Source organism: Somniosus microcephalus, chromosome 9, assembly GCF_052327205.1.
Source record: "Somniosus microcephalus isolate GS21.2 chromosome 9, FLI_Smic_1.0, whole genome shotgun sequence".
Classification (NCBI taxonomy): domain Eukaryota; kingdom Metazoa; phylum Chordata; class Chondrichthyes; order Squaliformes; family Somniosidae; genus Somniosus; species Somniosus microcephalus.
The window spans coordinates 16777379-16800193 of NC_140995.1; the positions used below are offsets into that span (position 1 = coordinate 16777379).

At 47.1% G+C, this 22815-nt stretch overlaps 1 protein-coding gene across 6 annotated transcripts in view; it reads left to right on the forward strand.

The window, feature by feature from the left end:
* Positions 1-22815, forward strand: part of LOC147112280 (myelin transcription factor 1-like protein) — a 568764-nt gene that overhangs the window by 242784 nt on the left and 303165 nt on the right. For all 6 annotated transcript variants that reach the window (XM_085996413.1, XM_085996412.1, XM_085996415.1 and 3 more), the window contains exons 8-9: positions 9097-9231; positions 22271-22361. In XM_085996413.1, coding sequence (XP_085852539.1) covers positions 9097-9231; positions 22271-22361 — 226 coding nt within the window. The remainder of the gene's footprint in view (positions 1-9096; positions 9232-22270; positions 22362-22815) is intronic.

Below are 22815 nucleotides of genomic sequence, written 5' to 3' on the forward strand. Positions count from 1 at the left end.
TGGTGCTTTTGTCTCTTAGGGCCTCAAGAAGGAGCCCTCTATGTAAGGAAAAGTTGTGCAGCTTGCAGTACACCACCACAATCCTTGGGATCCTACCTTGACTGTATTGCAGCATGCTCCAAGATCAATCCAAGCACCTGAAGCACACCTTCAACCTCTCAGTGATGTACTCAGTGATTACTCTGGTGGACAAATGGACCTTCTTACAGTGTTAGCAACTTCTGTCCTAGGAAAGCACATAGGCGTCACATGGCTGTAGAGAATAGGCTTCCAGGATCCACCCAGACACTTGCCTTTCTGGGTTAAAGGGTATTGGCACAGCTGAGTTTCTTCAACTAAAAGAATCATAGGAGTTCCTAGAGAAACGAGCATTCACTTGCATTGTGGTTTGTTGCTGGTCACAAACAATTGAATCATTTCCGGCTAACATAACTATAGGTATTGATCAAGGGAACACGGATGGCCATGTGGATGGAATCTATGACTCCTGGGACCATGGGAAATCCTACCACTCTGTAAAAGCTACCTAATGGCTTTTTTATTGGGAGTTCCTCTCTATCTTTGCTTCTTGGAAGAAGAGGAGGATGTTACTGCTGATCAGTCATGAGATGAAATTGCTAGTACTGGAAAACAACCCGTAACTTGCTTAATACGTCTGTGCATAGCTGTTTGGCTAATGTGACAGATGTCCCCAGTGGCAGCCTGGAATGACCCCCATTGCATAGAAATGAAGAGTGGTCGTGACCTTAGCCATTGGTAGAGTGCTGCCTGTGGTGAAGTTGGGATTAGATCTCCTTGCAGCATGTGACATAACACAGTGACCGCTTCTTTTGGAAAATGAAGCCTCTGCAGGCATTGCTCCTCAGTCAAAGGCAGGTAGGAGTGCTTGTGTCTGCCTTGGGGCTAGCAGCGGGTCAGTGGCATGTGCCTCTGGTGTAACCTCACCAGCCTAGTATCCTTCCAATGCTCATCCTCCTCTTCTTCCAAGAAGCAAAGATAGAGAGGAACTCCCAATAAAAAAAACCATTGGGGTAGATTTTTGTTTTCTCTGCCCGGTCAGTAATCTTGCAGAGTAGATCATCGGCGCTTTATAGAACCCACTTAATTTAATTTCATTCCCGGATTACTGCCCAGCCAATGAAGATGTCGTCCTGTCTGAAATGCAGGTGGGAGCGATTGACAGCCCCTCAGCAAATGGAATAAAGACAGATGATAAAGTAGTTGACAACAATAAAAAAACAAAGAGAAATCTAGGTCTTTAGATTCTCTTTCACTTTTTCTATGGCACCTAGCAACTCTCAAGACAGATATTAAACATGCAAGAATATATGAAAATGGAGTATATGATGTGGCCACATTAATACTGCTTCATTTCCGTGGGATAATAGATGGCAGGCAGTCTGGCAGCTGTCAGAACTGATGGCAGAGAATGGGCCAAGCATAAAAGTGTGTGAAGGTATGTTGGCCTAGAAATTCAGTGGGCTTTGCGCCCAGTTACCGCCCAAATAGGGTTTCTGCACCAGTGTAAGAGGGTGCGCTGATATTCAGCGCTGCGGTAATGGCGGCGGTAGCCGGTAGCGCTGCGCCGACACCGATGACGTCATCGGTGTGCGCAGTGCCCCGGTTCCGCCCCGCTTCCGGCCCAAACCCCATATTTAGTTGCGGCCGCCTCTTCTGCAGCGGCCGCAAACAGCGATTGAAAAACGGGGCCGTACTGCTGCGCTACTGGGGCGCTTTAAGGCGGAGGTGCGGCCGGCCGCTTTTTCGGCGGCCGCCTGCCCGCACCTCCTTCCCCGGCCTCCTTCACCCCCCCCACCCCGCGGCATTGCCGGCTGCTTTCCGCGAGCCCGGCACTTCTCCGTGGTGCCGGGCTCATTTGCCGGCACAATCCAGCGGCGATCTCCCCGTTGCAGGCACCTCCACCTTAAGAGAAGGAGGAGGCCTGCAGTACCGCAGCCTGCCGCACCGCATCGGGTGGCGCAGCGGCACTTAGAGCGCTGATATTCAGTTTCAGTGCCCCAAGCGGTGGCGGGCACACCCTGGAATAGCGCCCGGTTCCGACTTGGGGCGCGAAAAGTGAATATTTGACAGTCGCACATGGCTCCGCGCCCAGCGCTAACTTTTGGCCGTTAGCCAGCTGGCGGGGCCATAGTGAATTTCTAGGCCGTTGTCTCATTTCCCACTGCCACCTGCACCAGTTAACACTGGAAAATTGGATGGTGGTCTGCTAGTTTTAAGAACTCTATAACTACTGGAGTAGTGCCTGATGCTCGGAGAGTAACCACTGTAATTTCAATATTTAAAAGGAGAAGTGCATTAATCTGATGCATTAATTCAGGCCAGTTAATTGAACATCCATGTTTGGAAACTATGCATATTTAAAGACCATGGGGTAAAAATTCAGTTGGTTAGCGCCTCCGTTAGCACCTCCAGGGGGTGCTAACGGGGCGCTAGGAACTTAGCATCCGAGCGCGACGATTTTAGCGCCACTCGCAAAATTGACCAATCGTTTTGCGGCGGCGCTAAACACTACCGCCACGATCTCCTGCGCCCGCAGATCGTGACGTCAGTCGAGCGTGCAACGCCCCGGTAGTGCCCCAGACCGGATACTGAGTCGCGCCCCCTGCCTTAGCGCCTGCAGCTAGGAACGACAGGTAGAGGGGAACGTTTTCAAGTCGGGAAGGGGCTGGGGCAGCGCTATTTAAAGGCGGGCGCTTCCTGCCTTTTCTTGTCGGCAAAAATTTTGGTTTTAACGCTGTCCTAAGGAGTTTTGGCTCTCAGCACCACTTTTGAGGTTCCTCAGCGCCGAGCTCGTTCCCTGGGTCTATCCATTAGTGCTTCCAACACAGTTGCTTTTGAGGTCTCTCCAGGCCGAGATTCAAGGCTGCAATGAGCCAGGAGTGGCTGGTCAGCAAGTTTGCCTCTCCCCTTTAAGAACTAGATGGCACCAGTCTGTCTGGCTTCCATGGTAACTGACACCGCCTGAGCTTCGGTAGCGTTCTGAGGTAGCGCCTCACTCCCTGTCGTTAGCGCCTTAAGAGAGGTGTGTAGCGCCTGATTTAGCGCTCAAATCACCTCCAGGGGCGATAGAGGCGAATTTTGCAATCGGAGGCGATAATTAGCGCCGGGCGCTAAACTTTGCCCCCCAGTCAATATTAGCGCCCCAAAATGGGCGATACCGAATTTTTCCCACCATATGTTAAGGAGCAGGCCACATGGCTCTAGAAGTAATAGTTTGTGTCTCACAAACCTATTGTAATGCTTTAACGAGGTAACTAAACTAGTTAATGAAGTACGTGCAGTTATCTTGGATTTTCAAAAGGTGCTTCACAAAAGTGTCCTTTGTAAGCCTAGCATGCAAAGCTAAGGTCTGTGGAATAGTTGAGAACTTGATGGTTTGAAAAATGCAGTAGCAACAGGAGACAGAGGGGGGGGGGGGCGGGGGGGGTTGGTGTGACGAATGGGAAATGTTTTCCCTGACAAAAAAGTTCCATTGGGTTCTGCTCTGAAACCTCTGCTGCTCACATTATTTGTGAACAACGTGGAACAGGGGGATTGACTTTAACTCCAGGCACGGAATGGGCAAGCTGCACACCCCTGGGCTGGCCTCAATATCAGGTGGCCTGGATGCTGAGCTAAGTCGGCAGATGGGTAGGTCTGGGGGGGCGGGGTGGGTGGGGGGGTGGGGGTGGGGTGGGATTGATCACAGAGAGTGGGAAGTGATGTTCCCTCTAAGCTGCGCGGCCACGCGGTAATGGGAAAGGCCCCGCGCACAGGCCGCTCACCGGCTTCTCCGCGGTAAATACCGCGCATGCGCGGGAAATTTAAAGGGGCCGCGCACTTAAAGAAACAGGCCGCGCAGAACAAAGTGCAGTTTACGGGGAACGTTGGTGGGAAGCCCATAGTATCCTTGTGGAGCTCAAAGGAGCAACCTTGCTCTTCCTGGGCGCAGAACAATAAACCTGTACTTAGCTTTTTGGGCTTCAGCTAATGGGGTGTATGTGGACTGCAAGTTCAAAGAAATTATAGTTACATTGTATAAATCAGTGGTGAGGCCAATACCTGGTCTATGGTATACCGTTTTAGTGAGATTTTGTTCATTGTGCATTAGAAACGACTCAGAGTAGAGTGACCAGGATGATTCCAGGCTTTAGCGCACTAGATTATGAAGGAGGGCTGAAGAGACTGAGGCCAGTTTTCAGCAGGTGTGCAGCAATGTGAGGTAGGAACTCAGGCGTTGCTCCAGAAACGAGGTCAACGATTGGGAAAGCGGGGTGTTCATGGAAGGGGAGGCCTTGGCACTCCTGTTCCTCCGGGCTCTAACAGGAAAGTTAAAAAAAAACAGTGAAAACTTACCTTTTCGATCCTCTTCTGGCCCAAGTCCACTTCGCCACTTGGTTGGCCTGATAGGAAACCCACTGGTGCTTCCCACTCAGCCCCCACACCTCCCCACCCCACCCCACCAGTTAAAATTGCACTCGCGACCTAATGACGACGGGAGAGCAGGTGAAAATCTGAACCTGTCAGCTCTCGGCCGTTCTAGGGCAGCTGAGTAACTTGGGAAATTTTAACTGCCCTCCCACCTGGATTCCTTCGGGCAGGGAGGGTTAAAATCGGCCTGTAAATTTATTTTACCTGGAGGAAAGACTAAGGAGAGTCATGGCATAGGTCTTTAAAATAATGGACGATTTAAGTAAGCAAGCTACTTAACGTGGACAAAGAATGTAGGATCAGAGGACACAAGTACAAAATTCACAAGCCTTGAAAAACTTCTGCCCCGCTCCAAACCCCTGATCCCCAAGATAGTGGACATGTGGAGCATGGTCCCAGACAAGGTCATTGCTTCAGGGTCAAGTGGCACCTTTAAAAGGGAACTGGATCAATGTAATTTAACAAGAGGATTGAAGGTGATAGCAATACATTTAAGAAGGAGATAGATAGATTTCTAGACGCAAAAGGCGTCAAGGGGTATGGGGGGAGAGCAGGAATATGGTATTGAGATAGAGGATCAGCCATGATCATATTGAATGGCAGCGCAGGCTCGAAGGGCCGAATGGCCTACTCTTGCTCCTATTTTTCTATGTTCTTTGTTTCTACTTGCAGTACTCTAAGACAACATTCTTCAACCAGTAAGACCTAAAATAAATGAACTGGTCATTCACCTCATTGCTGTTTGTAGGACTATGCTGCAGGCAAAATGTTTGCTGCATTCCCCTTGCATAACAATAATGAACATGCAAAAGTGTTAGACAGGAAAAACACAACTGATTTATTCAGCTTGTCCCATACAGTCGTGGTGTCTTATGCGTCACGATGTAAGCACTCCATACTCACCCGGAGCCATGTCATCTCCTGGAAGAGGCGTAAAACCTGATTAAAAACCCAGCCAATTAAGGGAAACATTCTGAAAATTCCTCTCCAACCCCTTGATCGAAATGAGTCCAGGAGGCCACACTGACCCTGAGTTATATTACAGCGTAGCTACCTCTTGGACAAATTGATCTCCTCCCCAGACAGAAAAAGGTCCAGCTCTCTCTTAAAGGCCTACACTACCCGAACCGACAGCCTGTTCCGAAACAGGAGCAGGAGTAGGCCATTTGGCCCCTCGAGTCTGCTCCGCCATTCAATAAGATCATGGCTGAGCTTGTACCTCAACTCCACTTTCCCGCCCTAACTAGGAAACATCCAACCTAGTTCTGTTCCTTGCGTAACTTGTAAGCGTGACCCCGGGTCCTCCATAACCTAGCCATTTCAAGTAAAATGACTGCAATTCAAAAATAATTCATTGTATGTGAAATATTTGTGATGCCCTGATAGATGTGATAAGGCATTATAAGTTCTTTGTTTCCGTAAGATAGTGGAGAAACGCTTTGGGGTGGGCACGGGACCGGGCACGGTATCGGCGATGTGCCCGCTCAGCTTTCCGGTTCGGGCCTCGGTAACGTGTTATCAGCGAGCTGCGGGCTCCGAACGGGTGCCCCACTGCACCTCGCCAGTTTCGCTGGCACCATTTTCTGGCTACTCCAGCAGGCAGTGTAGGTTGTGGTGGTGGCGGGGGGTGGCAGGGGTGGGGGAAGACCAGCCAACAGCAGGCTCCTGCTCCTCCAAGTCCTACAGAAATCTTAAAAAAAAAAAAACAACAAAAATCTCGCCTTTTGGGAAGAGGCCTCCAGTGGTCCCTTTTAAGCTGGGCCTCTCCACACCTGGAACAGAGCAACATAGGAACAGGAGTAGGACATTCCACCCCTCGAGCCTCTTCCACCATTCAATTAGATCATGGCTGATCGGTATCTTAAATCCATTTACTGCCTTTGCTCCATATCCCTTGATACCCTTACCTTTCAACAATCTATTGATCTCAGTCTTGAAAATTTCAATTGGTCCAGTAACCCCAGTCTTTTGGGAAAGAGAGTTTCAGATTTTCACTAACCTATTTTTAAAATTGCTTCCTGCTTTCACTCTTAAATGGCCTACCTCTAATTTTAAGATCATGCCCTCTTGTTCTGGATTCCCCCAGCAGAGGAAATAGTTTCACTAAGAATGCCTACTTCCACCTCCGTAACATCACCCAACTCCGCCCCTGCCTCAGCTCATCTGCTGCTGAAACCTTCATCCATGGCTTCGTTACCTCTAGACTTGACTATTCCAACGCACTCCTGGCTGGCCTCCTGTCTTCCATCCTCCACAAACTTAAACTCATCCAAAGCTCCGCTGCCCCGGATCCGAGCTCACACCAAGTCCCGTTCACCCATCACCCCCTGTGCTCACTGCCCCGTGTCCTAACTCACACCCAGTCCCGTTCACCCATCACTCCCTGTGCTCACTGCCCCGTGTCCTAACTCACACCCAGTCCCGTTCACCCATCACCCCCTGTGCTCACTGCCCCGTGTCCTAACTCACACCAAGTCCCGTTCACCCATCACCCCCTGTGCTCACTGCCCCGTGTCCTAACTCACACCCAGTCCTGTTCACCCCTCACCCCCTGTGCTCACTGCCCCGTGTCCTAACTCACACCCAGTCCCGTTCACCCATCACCCCCTGTGCTCACTGCCCCGTGTCCTAACTCACACCCAGTCCCGTTCACCCATCACCCCCTGTGCTCACTGCCCCGTGTCCTAACTCACACCCAGTCCCGTTCACCCATCACCCCCTGTGCTCACTGCCCCGTGTCCTAACTCACACCAAGTCCCGTTCACCCATCACCCCCTGTTGCTCGCTGACCTACACTGGCTCCCGGTCCGGCAATGCCTCGATTTCAAAATTCTCATCCTTGTTTTCAAATCCCTCCATGGCCCTCGCCTCTCCCTACCTTTGTCACCTCCTCCAACCCTCCGAGAGCTCTGCGCTCCTCCAATTCTGACCTTGTGCGCATCCTCGATTTTAATTGCTCCACTTTTTGGTGGTCGTGTCCTCAGCTGCCTGGGCCCTCGGTTCCGGAATTCCCTCCATAAGCCTCTCCACGCTCCTTAAAACCTCTCCTCCTTTTAAGATGCTCCTTAAAACCTCTCCTGACATCATCTTACGTGGCTCGGTGTCAAAACCTTGTTTGATAACACTCCTGTGAAGCGCTGTGGGACGTATTAAAGGCGGTATACAAATTCAAGTTGTTGCTGTTTCCTTTTCTCAACCTTATCGAACCCCTTTATCATTTTAAACACCTCAATTAGATCACCCCTAATCATCTAAACTCAAGGAATACAAGCTATGTTTATACACCCTGTTCTCATAATTTAACCCTTTAAGCCCGAGTATGATTCTGTACCCCCTTCAGAGGCCAATATACCTTTGCAGAGGTTCGATGCCCCAAAACTAAATGCAGCACTCCAGATAAGAAGAAATGAGACTGGCATGCACTGTGCATGTTTCTACTTGAAAGTTACAACTGGGGTTCTACAACAGGCTTAGGACTCCGATTTGCATATCTAAGCAGCTCCTTGCCCGTTTTTTTGTGCGCGGAATGCAGGGTGCCCATTTAAAGGCCTGCCTGAAAGTTGGCTCAGGCTGCCGACTGGGTGCCCAAAGGTCCCCCCACCAGACTTTTGGATGCCGGTCACCTGTTTTTTTCAGGTGAGAAATGGGCAGCCAGCGATTGGAAAGTCTCCCCCATTAGCATTCCGTTTATGCTTCTCTCAGCAACTTGCCTGCCTCAAAAGTTTACTTCGCACAGATTACAAGATACCAGATTTTCAATCATTGGAAAATGTTTTGAGTTGTGGCAGAGAAAGAGGCTATCTTGGGTAAAATTCTAACTATCGTAAAGCATAATCTTTTGCTTCAGTTGTGGTTTTTATTCAATCTGTTCATCCAAGTCCTTATAAATGGAAGGTAGACTCTGATGTGGTTACAGAACATTCCTTAATCTCAGAACACAGAATGTGTAGGTCTGATCCCTCTTTTCACTTTCACACCTAAAACAAAAATGATTTCAAAAGATATTGGGGCCGATTTTAAAATCAACACCATGGGTCCCCAGCGTGGAGTGGCTAAACAAGCGGTCTTACAGGCTGCTCCAAAAAAACAGCCAAAAAGTATCTGTCTTACACTTTTTTGAGTTGAGGAGGAGCAGGATCGATAGTCCCTGTCTGGGTCCCCCCCCCCCCCCCACTTAAGGAATCGCCTCCCCCACTGGTTCCGATTTCCCACCCTTCTTGAGCGATAAGCCAGCTTGGAGCGTCCATTCGAGGCTCGTAGCTCACCGGCTGCCTGCTAACGAGGCCCCGCCACTTTAACTTTCAACGCGGCGATTAATTGACAGTTGCAGATTGGTGGCCCGTGACCGATTATCCCCTTCCGTTGACTTACAACGGGCGTATAACGGGCAGCCCATTGGCAACTGCCAGCTTACTGCCGCGCCAAAAGTGAAAATTGGCCACGCAGTTTGGGCCTCTCGCTGCTGTGATCGGGCCGGCAGCACCAGTGCAACGCCGTTGGCCCGCTCCCACCTCCCCCACCCCCCCCCCCCACCTCCCCCCGATTACCACAGTGAACAAACGCTGGCCCCATTATCTGTATCGTATGATGCAAATTTATTTTCTTCTGCCAAGCTCCTTAACTGTTTTCTGATTCTAAAAAAAAACTGTTCTCTCGTTTTCACAGACTCGTCGAGGCCCGAGAAGAAGGAAAGCAAGTGCCCCACGCCAGGATGCGATGGAACTGGACACGTCACAGGCCTCTACCCCCATCATCGCAGCTTGTCAGGCTGTCCACACAAAGACAGGGTTCCCCCAGAAAGTAAGTGAAAAAAGAAGCTCAAAGTGCAAGGTAGACATATTTTACAATTACCATCATGTGTAACCTGGCGTAGCTCCTGAGGGAACGTCTGTCATTTTCTTATCAGTTCGGGTGTCGTGCCAACCACCAAAAAAATGAACCATGTAGTTTTTGTTTTATTCCTTGATAAATTGCAGAAAGTGAAATACAGGCAATTATCTGTAGCTGGAATTTTGAACGTGGCGGGGGCGATACTGGTTTTCGCCAGTGACTCGGCAGCCCCCCCGTTTTACACCACGCCCGACCGACTGGCTGAAATGGAAATGGAAATGGAAATCAGACACGGTGTAAAACGAGCTGCTGATTCGCCACGACCACGTTTCGTGCTACTGCCGAAGACCAGTTTCACTCCCAAAGTCTCTTGTGATCATCAAATTTATAAATAACGTGTAACTGTAAAAAAAAAAAATCAGATGAATGTCAAGCTTGCAGCAAGGCTCAAAGCTTTCAAAAACATTTATTTATGTGACAGGAAAACAGAGTGGTAAAGTTAGAATATATATATTTTGCTCCCTTTCTCTATGCGACTGCGCCATGTCACGTGCTATCCTCTGTTAATAAGGCAAATAACTGAGCTGCTCATAGGGGCGGAACTTTCAACTCTTGTAGGGGGGGTAAAAACAGAGGGTAGTGGATCACCCGCCCATCGCCCCCCCCCCCCCCCCCACCGCCCAATTTTCCTTTCCATTGAAGTCAGTGAAAAGCAGAACTGGGCAGCTGATACGTTACAGCCTGTTTTATGCCCCCGCCGAAGTTGAAAGTTCTTCCCCAGGAGTCTTGCTTGTGCCACTCCACACTGGGGTGAGCCTATTCTAATATTTCAAATCACTCCCTGTAGAGAAAGTGTGGTCTCTTCCTTTGGGCGGCCAATGCCCCTGCCTGTTTCAGGCGGCAGGCTCTTGCCTTTGAAAATTGGGGTCCTGTGATTGCAATTTTCAGGGTCATGCGGGCGGAATCCAAAGAGAGCCCGGAAAAGTTTCTGGGTCGCATTTTTGCAGAGCCAGGTGGAGCATTCCTCTGCGGTTTGTTGCTGGCCTGGGTTTGCCCCGCCCCCCCCCCCCCACTTCTAACGTTCGTGTTTCCCACCCTCCCCCAGGACTGACTGAGGGCTGAGGCGGTGTCCGAGTCGCCCAATATTGCAGCGCCCTGGAGCTGGCGAGCTGCTTTGGGGCGCAGGTTCAGGGCACGCAACTCGCCGGCAAGCATGGAAATCAGAGCCAGTCCTCTAAACGACTCGGACCTCCTGCCGGTGGGAATGGGCGGACGGCTGGCGTGCTCAACGACAGATTGAGGGGAGTGTTATGCTGTCAGAAAGGGACTGGGGGAGCGCTATTTAAAGGCGACCGCTTCCTGCCTTTTTTTGTCGGTGACATTTTTGCACCACGCATTCTGAGAGAGAGAGAGAGAGACTTCTGGAGAGATTGAACGCTGTGTGAAGGAGTTTTGAGTACTGAGCAGCACTTTGCAGGTTCATTTTGATTTGCCCTTCCTTGCTTCGCCAGCACTCTGAGGTAGCGCCTCACTCCTCGGCGTTTGCGCCTTAAGACAGGTGTGAAGCGCCGGATTTAGCGCTCCAATCACCTCCAGGGTCGATAAAAGCCAAGTTTGCTGTCGGAGACGATAATTAGCGCCAGGCGCTAAACTTTGCGCACGGCCACCCGAAAGTTCAAATCTATCCCAATTTCCAATGCTGATGGCAATGTGTAGAGAATCACAGGTTTCTTTTTTTTAATTCGTTTTTATGGGATGTGGGCGTCGCTGGCAAGGCCAGCATTTATTGCCCATCCCTAGTCGCCCTTGAGAAGGTGGCGGCGAGCCACCGCCTTGAACCGCTGCAGTCCGTGTGGTGAAGGTGCTCCCACAGTGCTATTAGGGAGGGAATTCCAGGATTTTGACCCAGCGACGATGAAGGAACGGTGATATATTTCCAAGTCAGGATGGTGTGTGACTTGGAGGGGAACTTGGAGGTGGCGGTGTTCCCATGCGCCTGCTGCCCTTGTCCTTCGTGTGAGCAGGTATCCTACCACTCAACATCTCTTCCTGATTGCAATTTGTAGGTAATCACAGCACAATCAGATATTCTACCACTCCCATGAGGCAGCATACCAGAGCACCAATATGGCAGTGCTACCATGCTGCTATTAAAAGTTCAAAACTGAATAACAAAGATTAAAACTAGAAATTAATAGAGCACAATAAAATCAGAAAGAAAACAGATACAAAAAAACAGGAGCAAAGAATGAAAGTGGAAAACAGCAGACTAGAAATTAAAAATACCAATTAGAGGCTCAGTAATTTTATCACCAAGTGTCACTACAAGTAAGTGTAGTTTTAGCTGTGCAACACTGCTATTTAATCCTAAGGTATGTTTAACATAGGCTGAAAATTTCCTCGCAGCTGCTTCTGCTCTGCCACCTTAACTCTGCCGGAAGTGCATCTAAAACGTTGTTAAAACCGAACGTAAAGAGGGATTCCGCTGTACTTCCGGCGAAGTTACAGTGGAGGAATGGGAGCAGCTCCGAGGAAATTCTTGGCGATAGTCATAGTCATAGAGTTATAGGCCTAGAAATTCAGTGGGCTGCGCCACCCGTTAGCGCCTTAAGAGGGCGCTAAGTGGGTCGGAAGCCACTGGCCGCGCCTCCTGCTAAATTTAGCGGTACGCTAATGGTGGCGCTAGCCGTTAGCGCTGCACCGCTACTGATGATGTCATCGGTGTGCGCAGCGCCCCGCTACCGCCCCGATTGCGATATTTAGTTGCGCCCCCCTGCTTTAACGCCGGACGCTATTTGCAACCGGTTCAGGGGGGCCTACCTGCAGCGGTAGAGGCGCTAATTAAAGGAGAGGTGCGGGGCGGCCATTTTTTTTGATGGCCGTCTGCCAGCACCTCTCCGCGCTGCCGTCCCCGGCCTCCTGAGCCCCCCCCCCCGCCACCTGCAGAGTGCCGACTGCGTTCCAAGAGCCCGGCACTTCTCCTCGGTGCCGGGCTCTTTTGCCGGCACTCGTGATCCTCGATCGCGCTGCACAAGGCCCCTCCCCTTTAAGAAGGGGAGGAAGGCCTGCAGTACCGCAGCACGCCGTGCCGCAGCGTGTGGCGCTGTGGCACGTTGCGCAGTGATCTTCAGCTGCAGCACCCCAAGAGGGATGCAGGGTGCCTCCAGTAGCGCCGCGCTTCCCTCTGGGGCGCGCAAAGTGAATTTCCGGCGGGCGGCCGCAACTACTTCCAGGGGCGCTACTTTTAGCGCCCTGGCGAGGCTGGCGCCCCAAATGGGGCGCTACTGAATTTCTAGGCCATAGAGTTATAGAATCATAGAGTTATATAGCACAGAAAGAGGCCCTTCGGCCCATCGTGTCCGCGCCAGCCATCAAGCCCTGTCTATTCTAATCCCATTTTCCAGCACTTGCTCCGTAGCCTTGTAGGCTGTGGCATTTCAAGTGCTCATCTAAATGCTTCTTGAATGTTGTGAGGGTTCCTGCCTCTACCACCCTTTCAGGCAGTGAGTTCCAGATTCCAACCACTCTCTGGGTAAAAAAGTTTTTCCTCAAATCCCCTCTAAACCTCCTGCCCCTTACCTTGAAACTATGCCCCCTGGTTATTGACCCCTCTACTAAGGGGAAAAGTTCCTTTCTATCTACCCTACCTATGCCCCTCATAGTAATATGGATATATGATATAAATACTATAGATAGTAATAACATTACTGAAGTAAAACAGCCATTTCTTGTGGATGGTTCACACCAACTTTAGCTTGGCTGTGATTTCCATATATTTGAAATAATTTACAATGCCTGCGATATAACTCACTTTGCCTATCTGCTCCTGTAGCGATAATAATGTTTGGAGCTATTTGGACAATATTTTTTTCTCCCTATAGGAGTAGTTTTACACTCACCTGTGAGAAAGAGCAGAAAGAATGGGAGATTTGAGAACCTAGGAGGAGGACAAAGAGAAACCCATTTTCACATAGCAGGCTGTACAAGCCAAGAATAAATGATTTGTCATTATTGGAGGAACAGTGTATAAGGAGCTTGAGGCTAATTAGAGAGAAAATAATCGTTTCGTCAAAAGCTGGCTCCAGATCTGGAAGTTTCCTCGGTGACTTCAACTACTATGCCTATGGCTGGAAAAATTTGCCGCAAGTAGGGGCTGTTGGCCTAGTGCCCCTGAGTTAACAAGGCAATAATCAGCCAGGTTTCTCACTCCTAAGGAGCTATACCTGCTTGAAAGTATGCTCGCCCATCGGGTGTAATGGGAAGAGACGAGGGTTCGCGATGACCTCATTAAATATCATTTCAATTCACATACTCTCTATTCTGCCAGCGGCCTCAGTTCATCTTACTTTCTAGATCGTTTTATTTCGCTATTCCCAATTGACAATTAACTGCGGCTACATAATATGTATGCATATATTCATATAGAACAATTACATAGAATTATGATCAAATCACTCTCTGGAACAGAGAATTAAACAAATTGAACTACATATAAAATGCTCCATAGATTTATATGATATATACAGAGAGAGAGGGTGACCCTAAACTTCTCTGCCATATTTCTTCCTGGTTATGACATTTGTGAATCTCCCATGGAACTAACATCACTGGAGGAAGGAGTCACGTCTATATGGGGTGTTGGAATGATGGTGGCATCAATGGAATTGTCTGATGTTTGTGCACTGGGGCAAGGACCATCTTAAATCATCTTCATGGAGGGTGGGCAGTGTCTTAAAAATGGATTACAAGGATTTGTTGCTTGGGCTAGCTAACATAACTGACTTAAAAACCAACACCATGCCTACTCAATGCAGACATCCACCTGGCTGAAATCAGACTAAATGACATATCTAGCCTTACAGATGATTGCACTCTCTCTCCATTTTGTAAGTTCTGCTCTCAGTAAAGTTTGGAAAGTTGATCCTGTGCCAGAAGTAATTATAATGGGAGAATTTTCCAATGTAGTGCCTATGTTGTTTAATCTCTGGATTGTGCTCACAACTTGCAAAAGTGGTGTTATTCCTTTGTGTTATCGGCTGTTTAATGTATCTCCTTCAACTCCAGATGGCTAGCTCATCTGTGGAGAAACAGGGGGTAAAAGTCAACTTTGGCCGTTTCAAGGTTATGTCAATAGAAAGGAAAATTGGACAGGATGTACAACAGGTAGCCAATACATTAACACCTAGTTTGCGCCCCCATTGAAATTGAATTTACCCCCACAACGTAGTAAATTGGACTGTATCGCACCACCTTTATAATCACATCAGACAGAACGTAGACCTAAGAGTGGGATTGATGGGGGCTTGAGAGCAGCACGGCTGTCCAACCATTCAGCTGTGGAATTGTGTGGTGCAAGGAAAGAAAGGAGAATTATCATCTCCAAAGCAAGAAAAACAATTTTTTAATTAGCAGTACAATTAAAAGGAAAAAGCTAGCTAAAAGTGGAGCAATGAAGTAGAATATGGCAAGAATAAAAGTAAATGATAGAATTTCAAAATAAGAACATTTCCAAAAATATTTGAAATATTGAAAAGATGTGCTTTTTTAAACAGGAAAAAGGTGATAGAATTGAGAAATATATCATGAGGGGCACTGATTTCAGGAAGTGAATTGAGGCACTGAAGAACCTTGTTGTTGCTAAAGAAGTTAGTTATGAAAGTAAACAAACCCAAGTAACAGTGTGTTGGGCAGGCAGAGAGTGGATGTGATTAGATAAGAAAAATTAACTAGACAAGCGAGAAGGAATATGCAAGGGAAGGATCTCAACTCACTCTATAGTAAAAGTATTCACAATTACGTAGCCTCATTTTCATTAGCCCCTTAGTCAGTTTTCCTGGTCTCTAAGGTATAGTGTGATAGCTATAACATTCATTATGCACAAGTATACTTGGCATCAAAGCCCCATGCTACTTTATAAGTATCTTAGCCCATAGCCCATGGCTTAGGCATTTATCCAACATGGTCAAACTTTCATGCATAACAAAATATGACAAGTAAAATGCATCATGGAACTGTATTTTATAACACATCCAGAATACAACTCCTGCTAAAAACATGGGGAAAAAATTCCATGTTTGGGCCTCCTGTTAGCACCTTAAGAGGGCGCTAATGGGGCGCAAAGCCACTAGCGCCCGGGCGCGGCGATGTTTGCGTTGCTCGCGAAATTAACTAGACATTTTGCGGTGGCGCTAAACACTACCGCCACGATCTCCTGCACCGGCAGATCGTGACGTCAGTCGAGTGTGCAACGTCCCGGTAGCGTCCCGGACCGGATATTGAGTGGCGCCCCCCTGCCTTACCGCCTGCCGCTAGCAACGACAGGTTGAGGGGAGCGTTTTGCAGTCAGGAAGGGACTGGGGGAGCGTTATTTAAAGGCGACCGCTTCCTGCCTTTTTTTGTCGGTGACATTTTTGCACCACGCAGTCTGAGAGAGAGAGAGAGAGACTTCTGGAGAGATTCAACGCTGTGTGAAGGAGTTTTGGGTACTTAGCAGCACTTTGCAGGTTTATCTTGATTTGCCCTTCCTTGCTTCGCCAGCGCTCTGAGGTAGCGCCTCGCTCCTCGGCCTTTGCACCTTAAGACAGGTGTGAAGAGCCTGATTTAGCGCTCCAATCACCTCCAGAGGCGATAAAAGCCAAGTTTGCCGTTGGAGACGATAATTAGCGCCAAGCGCTAAACTTTGCGCACTGCCGATAACGGCGCCCCAAACGGGGCGATACTGAATTTTTCCCCCTAAGACTTTCCTCGCAAACTGGAGGAGCGGGAGTGCTTCCCCCCGACCCCCCCAAGCAAATCTGTTAACCTCCCCAGCGCTTGAACCCCCCCATTCCCTGCTCTCCGATGGCCTCCCAATGTCCGCCACGGCCCGCAATGTCATCCCACCCACCCCCATGTCCTCCACAGGCCCCCAGTGATCTTCTTCGATCTCTCCCCCACTCCCAACATCCGTTCTCTCCGCCTCCGCCCACCCCCCCAACCGCCCACCCCATCGATGTCCTGCCAGTCTCCCGATCTCCCCATGCCTCTCCATTGATGTTCAGCCCTGACCCTCCTCTCCGCTCCCTGGCTGCAGCCTGGTGCCGGAGGTCTACCCACCCGACAGCCAGCCTCACAATCTGGCTGGCTGTCGGGCGGGAAACGGAGTCCAAAAATGGTAATCGGGGCCTGCCGTTAAATTTGGCAGGGCCTGAGGGAAACCTGTTCTTCTGGCCCGACCACAACACTGCCACCCCCACCCCACCGCACCCTCGCCACCTCCCTGTTAATATCGGGGCCAAAGTGTTCCTAAAATCAACAGAAGTAAACAAAGATGTTTAAGTTAGTTGTAGCTCTTTGTAACTGTTTTATTTTTAAAAGAGGTTCCAACGGTGAAGTATTCCTCCCATGTTTAATCTGCTCTTAGTTGAAAAATATCATGCAAAGCAATAATATATTTTAGTGACCTCATAATGTATACAAAAAATTGCACTATTCAGGAAATGATGTTCTCTGTGGGGAAGATTTTCTCTGTGCAACTTCATAGAAGTATTTTTGTAAAGTTTCTGATTTTACTGCGCCCAGCGCACTGAGGGAATATTCCCCTGTATGTATCACAGCAATTTAAAACATAATTTAACTGTATAGTATTTTTCTTCTTTTATAAAAAATATTGAATCAGTGAGACAATAATTGAATTATGTGCTTAGCTTAAATCTCCTCCCATACTCCTGAAGAAGCATTTTGCCTGGTAACTTCAGTATTTACCCAAAGTGGTTCGTATTTATCAAATCTTACCCTATTTCTCATCAGTTTCACAACCTTTATTACTGATTAATTTACATCTATTCCTATTTTTGTTGTAATTATTATTCACAAATACTGTACTAATAAATAAATGCTGGTCTTGTCAGCGACGCCCACATCCCATGAACGAATAAAAAAAAATACATTAAAGTTAGTGGTGTTAAGCTTTGTTGTCCATCTATAGGTTCAAATAATGATTTGGCTTAAGCATTAATGGAAGATTCCAGTGCCAATAATTAATTTAACCTTGGCCAGTCAACCAAATAAACAATTTGCTGACATTAGGTGATATATAGTGGTGGAGACAATTCAATCCATCAATAAACTAGGAGCCTAATTATGCATAAGAACGTCCAGGTCATGAAACTGTTCATCAGGCTACTGTCGCAGCAGCAGTTACAGATTCAAAGAAACCTGTACCTATTCACAGAATCACAGAAACCCCACAGTGCAGATAGAGGCCATTTCGGCCCATCGAGCCTGCACCGACACATATCCCACCCGATCCCCGTAACCCCACACATTTTAATCCCCCTAACACTAAGGGTCAATTTATCATAGCCAATCATCCTAACCCGCACATCTTTGGACTGTGGGAGGAAACCGGAGCACCCGGAGGAAACCCACGCAAACACGGGGAGAATGTGCAAACTCCACACAGACAGTCACCCGAGGCCGGATTCGAACCCGGGTCCCTGGCGCTGTGAGGCAACAGTGCTAACCACTATGCCACCGTGCATAGTGAGAGCACACAGAAAAATCACGCCTCTCAGATTGATAGTGATTGTAATAACTTTTTTCTTTGGTCATTATTAATCACTTCTCTTCATTTGGTCAGCCACATACCACTAAGATCACCCTATGACACCAATAAGGAGAACTGTGGAAGTGATACCTCATTAAGACAGTCTGAATGCCAATGTTGTCCTAATGTCAGTGCCAAGCACGTTAGAAGAAGTTTGCCCCTCCTGGGCTTATTCATTCATCTTCTCTGTTGCCACCTTCATCTTCATCTTTTCCTGTATCCTAGTTTTGGATACTGCACTAAGAGCCAGTAAGCATTCTGTGCTTTCAGTGGCCATTTCCAAGGCCTGTCCTGCATGTCAATGAAGCATGACATTGTCACATGCAGTTCCAGTTTTTCCCTGAATCCATGAGCCTAAAAAGTCAACCTCGTGATGCAGGAAGTCATCTGAAAGCAATGCATTTGATCAATCCAGGGAACCTTGAAATAGCTCGGTGGCTTCAATTGTGAGCCATTTTCTCAAGTTATGCAGTTCAATACAATGTGCTGGGAATCTTTTAGTAAGAAGCCTGGGACTTCTATATTCTGCAGTTTGAGACTTGTACTGGCTCCGTAATAGCCGATAATGAACAGATATTTAGTAAGGTATCTACTGCAGTGGGTCATTAATTTGTTTTTGCATATATGGCGCAGACCCAAAGAGCAGACACGGGATTACGTTAGACCACAGATTTAAAACTAAGCCAATGATAAACATGAAACTCCTTTTTGACAATAATTTTAGTGATAACCAATGTGAGTATAAAAGGGAAGTTTTGTTATTTTCAGTTAGATTATCAACAGGGGTAATTTTAATCCTGAAGTTAATACGCATAAAATCCAACCACATAAAAAAATGCTTTCTCTGCACTTAAATTGCAAGACTCTTGCCTTCTGTTTTGGCGCAGCTTTCTGCCAATAGTTCAGCATTATCAAGTGCCAACATTCAGCTGATTCCGGATCATACAGTATTGTGGTTTATAAATACTTGAGAATAGTCAGTTGGGTACTACAACATAGCCCAGCACAAAAACTAGAACTGGCTGGCGCTGATACTAGCTCAGGAAGACACTTCAATATTTGGACTGCTTTGCTCATCCATTTTTACTATAAGGGATCAGCAATGCTGTGAATGATATTGTCCAGTATTGGTGTATTTTAAATAGCTGGATATTAACGACTTTGACTGTAATCCTCATGACTTACATCCACTTTCAGTTGGTCACCTTTTTTGTTTGGGTTTCCTCATACCATATTTTTGACTCAATCGTCTTCCATAGCTGGTGAATTCTTTGAGCAAACTCATCTGCCTAATATTTAAGTCACAGTACATCTTCTCCTTGTAGGCAAACAGATTCGCAGCTGGCACTGGCATCTAGAGGAAGGATCAGCAAATTCTATCTTATGGAAGATCAACCCTGCTTCGTATAACATACAGATAGAATAAACTTAGGCCCTTAATTGCTCCCAAAATAGTGTTCCAGTTTCATTTATCTCGGGAGTTAAATTATTTCCTTCCTTGTCCCCTCCCCCACATCTTATTCTTCAGAGATAGAGTGGCATTTTCATTACACTGATGGCATTATAAGTTCAAAAGAGTGGTGAACCTGTGGAATTCTCTACCACAGAAGGCAGTTGAGGCCAATTCATTAATTATATTCAAGAAGGCGTTAGATATATTTCTTAAGGCTAAAGGGATCAAGGGATATGGGGAGAAGGCAGGGACAGGGTACTGAATTTGGATGATCAGCCATGATCTCATTGAATGGCGGAGCAGGCTCGAGGGGCCGAATGGCCTACTCCTGCTCCTATCCTATCTTCTATGTCTATGTAGAATGCCAAGGGCTCCTGTAAATCAAAGGAATGGTCCACTTCTTGTGGGGCTTTAGCTGATCTTTAAAGAAGTGGTAAGAAAGTGGCTAATCAACTGGCATGAACAAAAACCTTTTGGAATAATGAAGGGTCATTCTCTCCATTCTATCAGTATTTCTTGGGTTAATCCCACAGATGTTACTATTCAAGGCATCGGTAAGCCTATCATATGGAGCAATCCTTATATATTTACTATAAGTGTTATTATTTAGCATGGGGTGTCCAACCTGTGGTCCTGGGGCTTCAGGCTGTCCCTGAGTCCTGGAAAATCAGTCCTCAGAGCCCAGGTAATGCAGTCCTATTTACATTTATATCTTTTAATTGCTGGCGTTTTTGAATTTGAAAGAGGATTTTTCTCACACCAAAGTCTGCTAGTATCAGCGCTTGTCATAAATGCGAATTACTGGGAACATTCATTTAAACTTTATAGATGTGCAATTATGTGGATCACGAAGATAAAAGTTTGTTCACGTCTGATTTAGACCTGTCTTGAATGTTTGGTCGTTCTTTACTTAATATAGGTATTAGAAATCACCTAACAAGTCCAATTTCTTCATGAGTGATGCAACTTTGTTATAATCCATTCCTAACGGTAGGTTTGAATGATCAAGAAAAATAATGTTTTTGCAGCGATTCAGTTATTAATGGACTACCAAGCATGGAATGGAGCCATACAGACCAGGAAGGTCCCAGGTTTGGTCTGTGGTCTGTAATGAATTCACTGATCTCAGCTGGGGTAATGCAAGGTGTGCTACCAGTTCGCATCACATTCCCTATCTAGGCCCATACATGAAGAATTGCAACTTGGGTGAGTTACTGCAAAGCATCCATGCTCACTGAGCTGTACCCCTGCATTAGTTACAGTCTTCAGAAGAGGAAAGGAGAAAACTGGGGCAAAAAAGAACAACGGGGCAGAATTTCCACCTGAGTGCCCCGAATCTCCTGCTGTAACTTCGGCGTAAGATTAGTGGAAACCCTGGAGAAGCAGCCATTCCCGACATTTCTCCAGGGATTTCTGCTGAAGTTATGGTGGCAGGTCAGGAGAACCCATGTGGAAATTACTGGTGTACTTACTTAATGGGATCTTCTTTATCATTCGATTAGAAAGCATCCTCCATGCACCGTGCTCCTTACCAACTGGTTATATCTACAGGAAACTCTCAATTTACCGGCACCCAAACAACCGGAAATCTCGGTTAACCGGCAAAATTTAGGCGAGTCGGGCAGAGGCAGCGCAGCGCATCGAGCAGCAGCAGCAGCCACGACGACTCGCAGTCCGACTGGGAGGAGGGGAGCCGGGAATGGTGGCCAGAGGGTGAGCGGGAGAAGCAGGCCACCACACGTGGAGCCGAGCCGGCAACAGTGAGGAGGAGGCCGCGGTGACGAGGAGGACGGAGCGGCTGAGGGACATCGTGCTCCCACTGCCACTGGATGCCAAAGAATTGACTTTCTGAACACGGCGCTGTAAAAATAGCTGACGTGTCCCTACGGGGAGTAAGCATTCCATTGTACTAGTACATATGGCAAATAAAATTGAATTGAATTGAATTAAGTTTTTCTTCATATTAGTGGCCGTTCCTGGATCTGTGGCTGTGTAATCGGGGGGTTCCTGCACTTGTTGGGGACGCTTGGTCTGTGGCCGGGCTTCTTGCACCTGTTGCTAAGCAACAGGGAAGCCTGGATTTGTTGCTGTGTACCGAGCTCTCCTACCTTTTAACCATAACTCTCTGTAATCCGGACTTTTTGATAAACCGGCACCACGCCGGTCCCGTCGGTGCCGGATAAAAAAGAGTTTCCTGTATTTCTTTATCATTGTTCATATTGTTCAAAATATTTTTGTACCTGATTAATTTTTTTTTAGTAGCGTACGGTGCTTCGCTTCTCCTGCAACAGAACTAACAGTGCCCAGGAGAGGCACACCTTTAATATTGCAAGGGAGAGTCACACAACTAAAATGGTGACATCAAAAATGTTCTAAATATCTGTAAAGGGTTTTATTTCTTTTTTTCCCCCCCTGTTGATAACCTGGGCTTATCCAAGTGGCATGTTGATGTTGGAAGAATGAAGAAGGCTGTCATAGATAGCAATTAGGCATTAAGTGTCCTTGAGATGCTCATTAGTAGTCACCTTAGGGATGGTATTGACCATAATTCCTTCCAATTTGATCTCACTATATAATTATATTATTTCACCTTAATTCAAATAACAATTGGTACTTTAAAAGTCATGCACTTTCCTTTTTTTTGTATGTACGTTGTGGCTCCATCCTGATTTATCTGTATCATGGCATAAAGGAAATTGCTCCAATCTTGAGCTAAACTTAATTCGGAATAACATTTTTTTGGATAATGAATAACTACAGATGACTTCTGTCTTTCTGAATGTTTCAGCCTGATGCTGTTATTTTATGGTAAATAAAATAGCTATTGGAAACCTGAATGTGGTCTTCCCTTCTGTTAAGAGCATATGTAATCAAATTGGGCTGGAAGTCTGAACTAATTCCCTCTCTTGCCTGTGTTTTTCTTCTGTGGTCATTCTTTACTAATAGCTTCCAATCTTTTTTCTGTCAAGTTCTTGCCATGCATGAAAATGTGCTTAAGTGTCCTACACAAGGCTGCACTGGGCGAGGCCATGTAAATAGCAACAGGAATTCTCATAGAAGGTAAGCAAGGATTTTACTATAATAATAGTAACGGCTGAAAAAACATGGAAGGGCTATATTCATAGATTCAAAAATTAGCTACTTGTCATTCCCTGTCCCTCTCACTACAAGCACCACCAATAATCAATACTCTAAATAGCAGGAACATACATACGAACATATGAATTAGGAGCAGGAATAGGCCACTCGGCCCCTCGAGCCTGCTCCGCCATTCAATAAGATCATGGCTGATCTGATCGCTCCACATTCCCGCCCTACCCCCCAATAACCTTTCACCCCCTTGCTTATCAAGAATCTATCTACCTCTGCCTTAAAAATATTCAAAGACTCTGCTTCCACCGCCCTCTGTGGAAGAGAGTTCCAAAGACTCACGACCCTCTGTGAGAAAAAATTTCTCTTCATCTCTGTCTTAAATGGGCGACCCCTTATTTTTAAACAGTGACCCCTAGTTCTA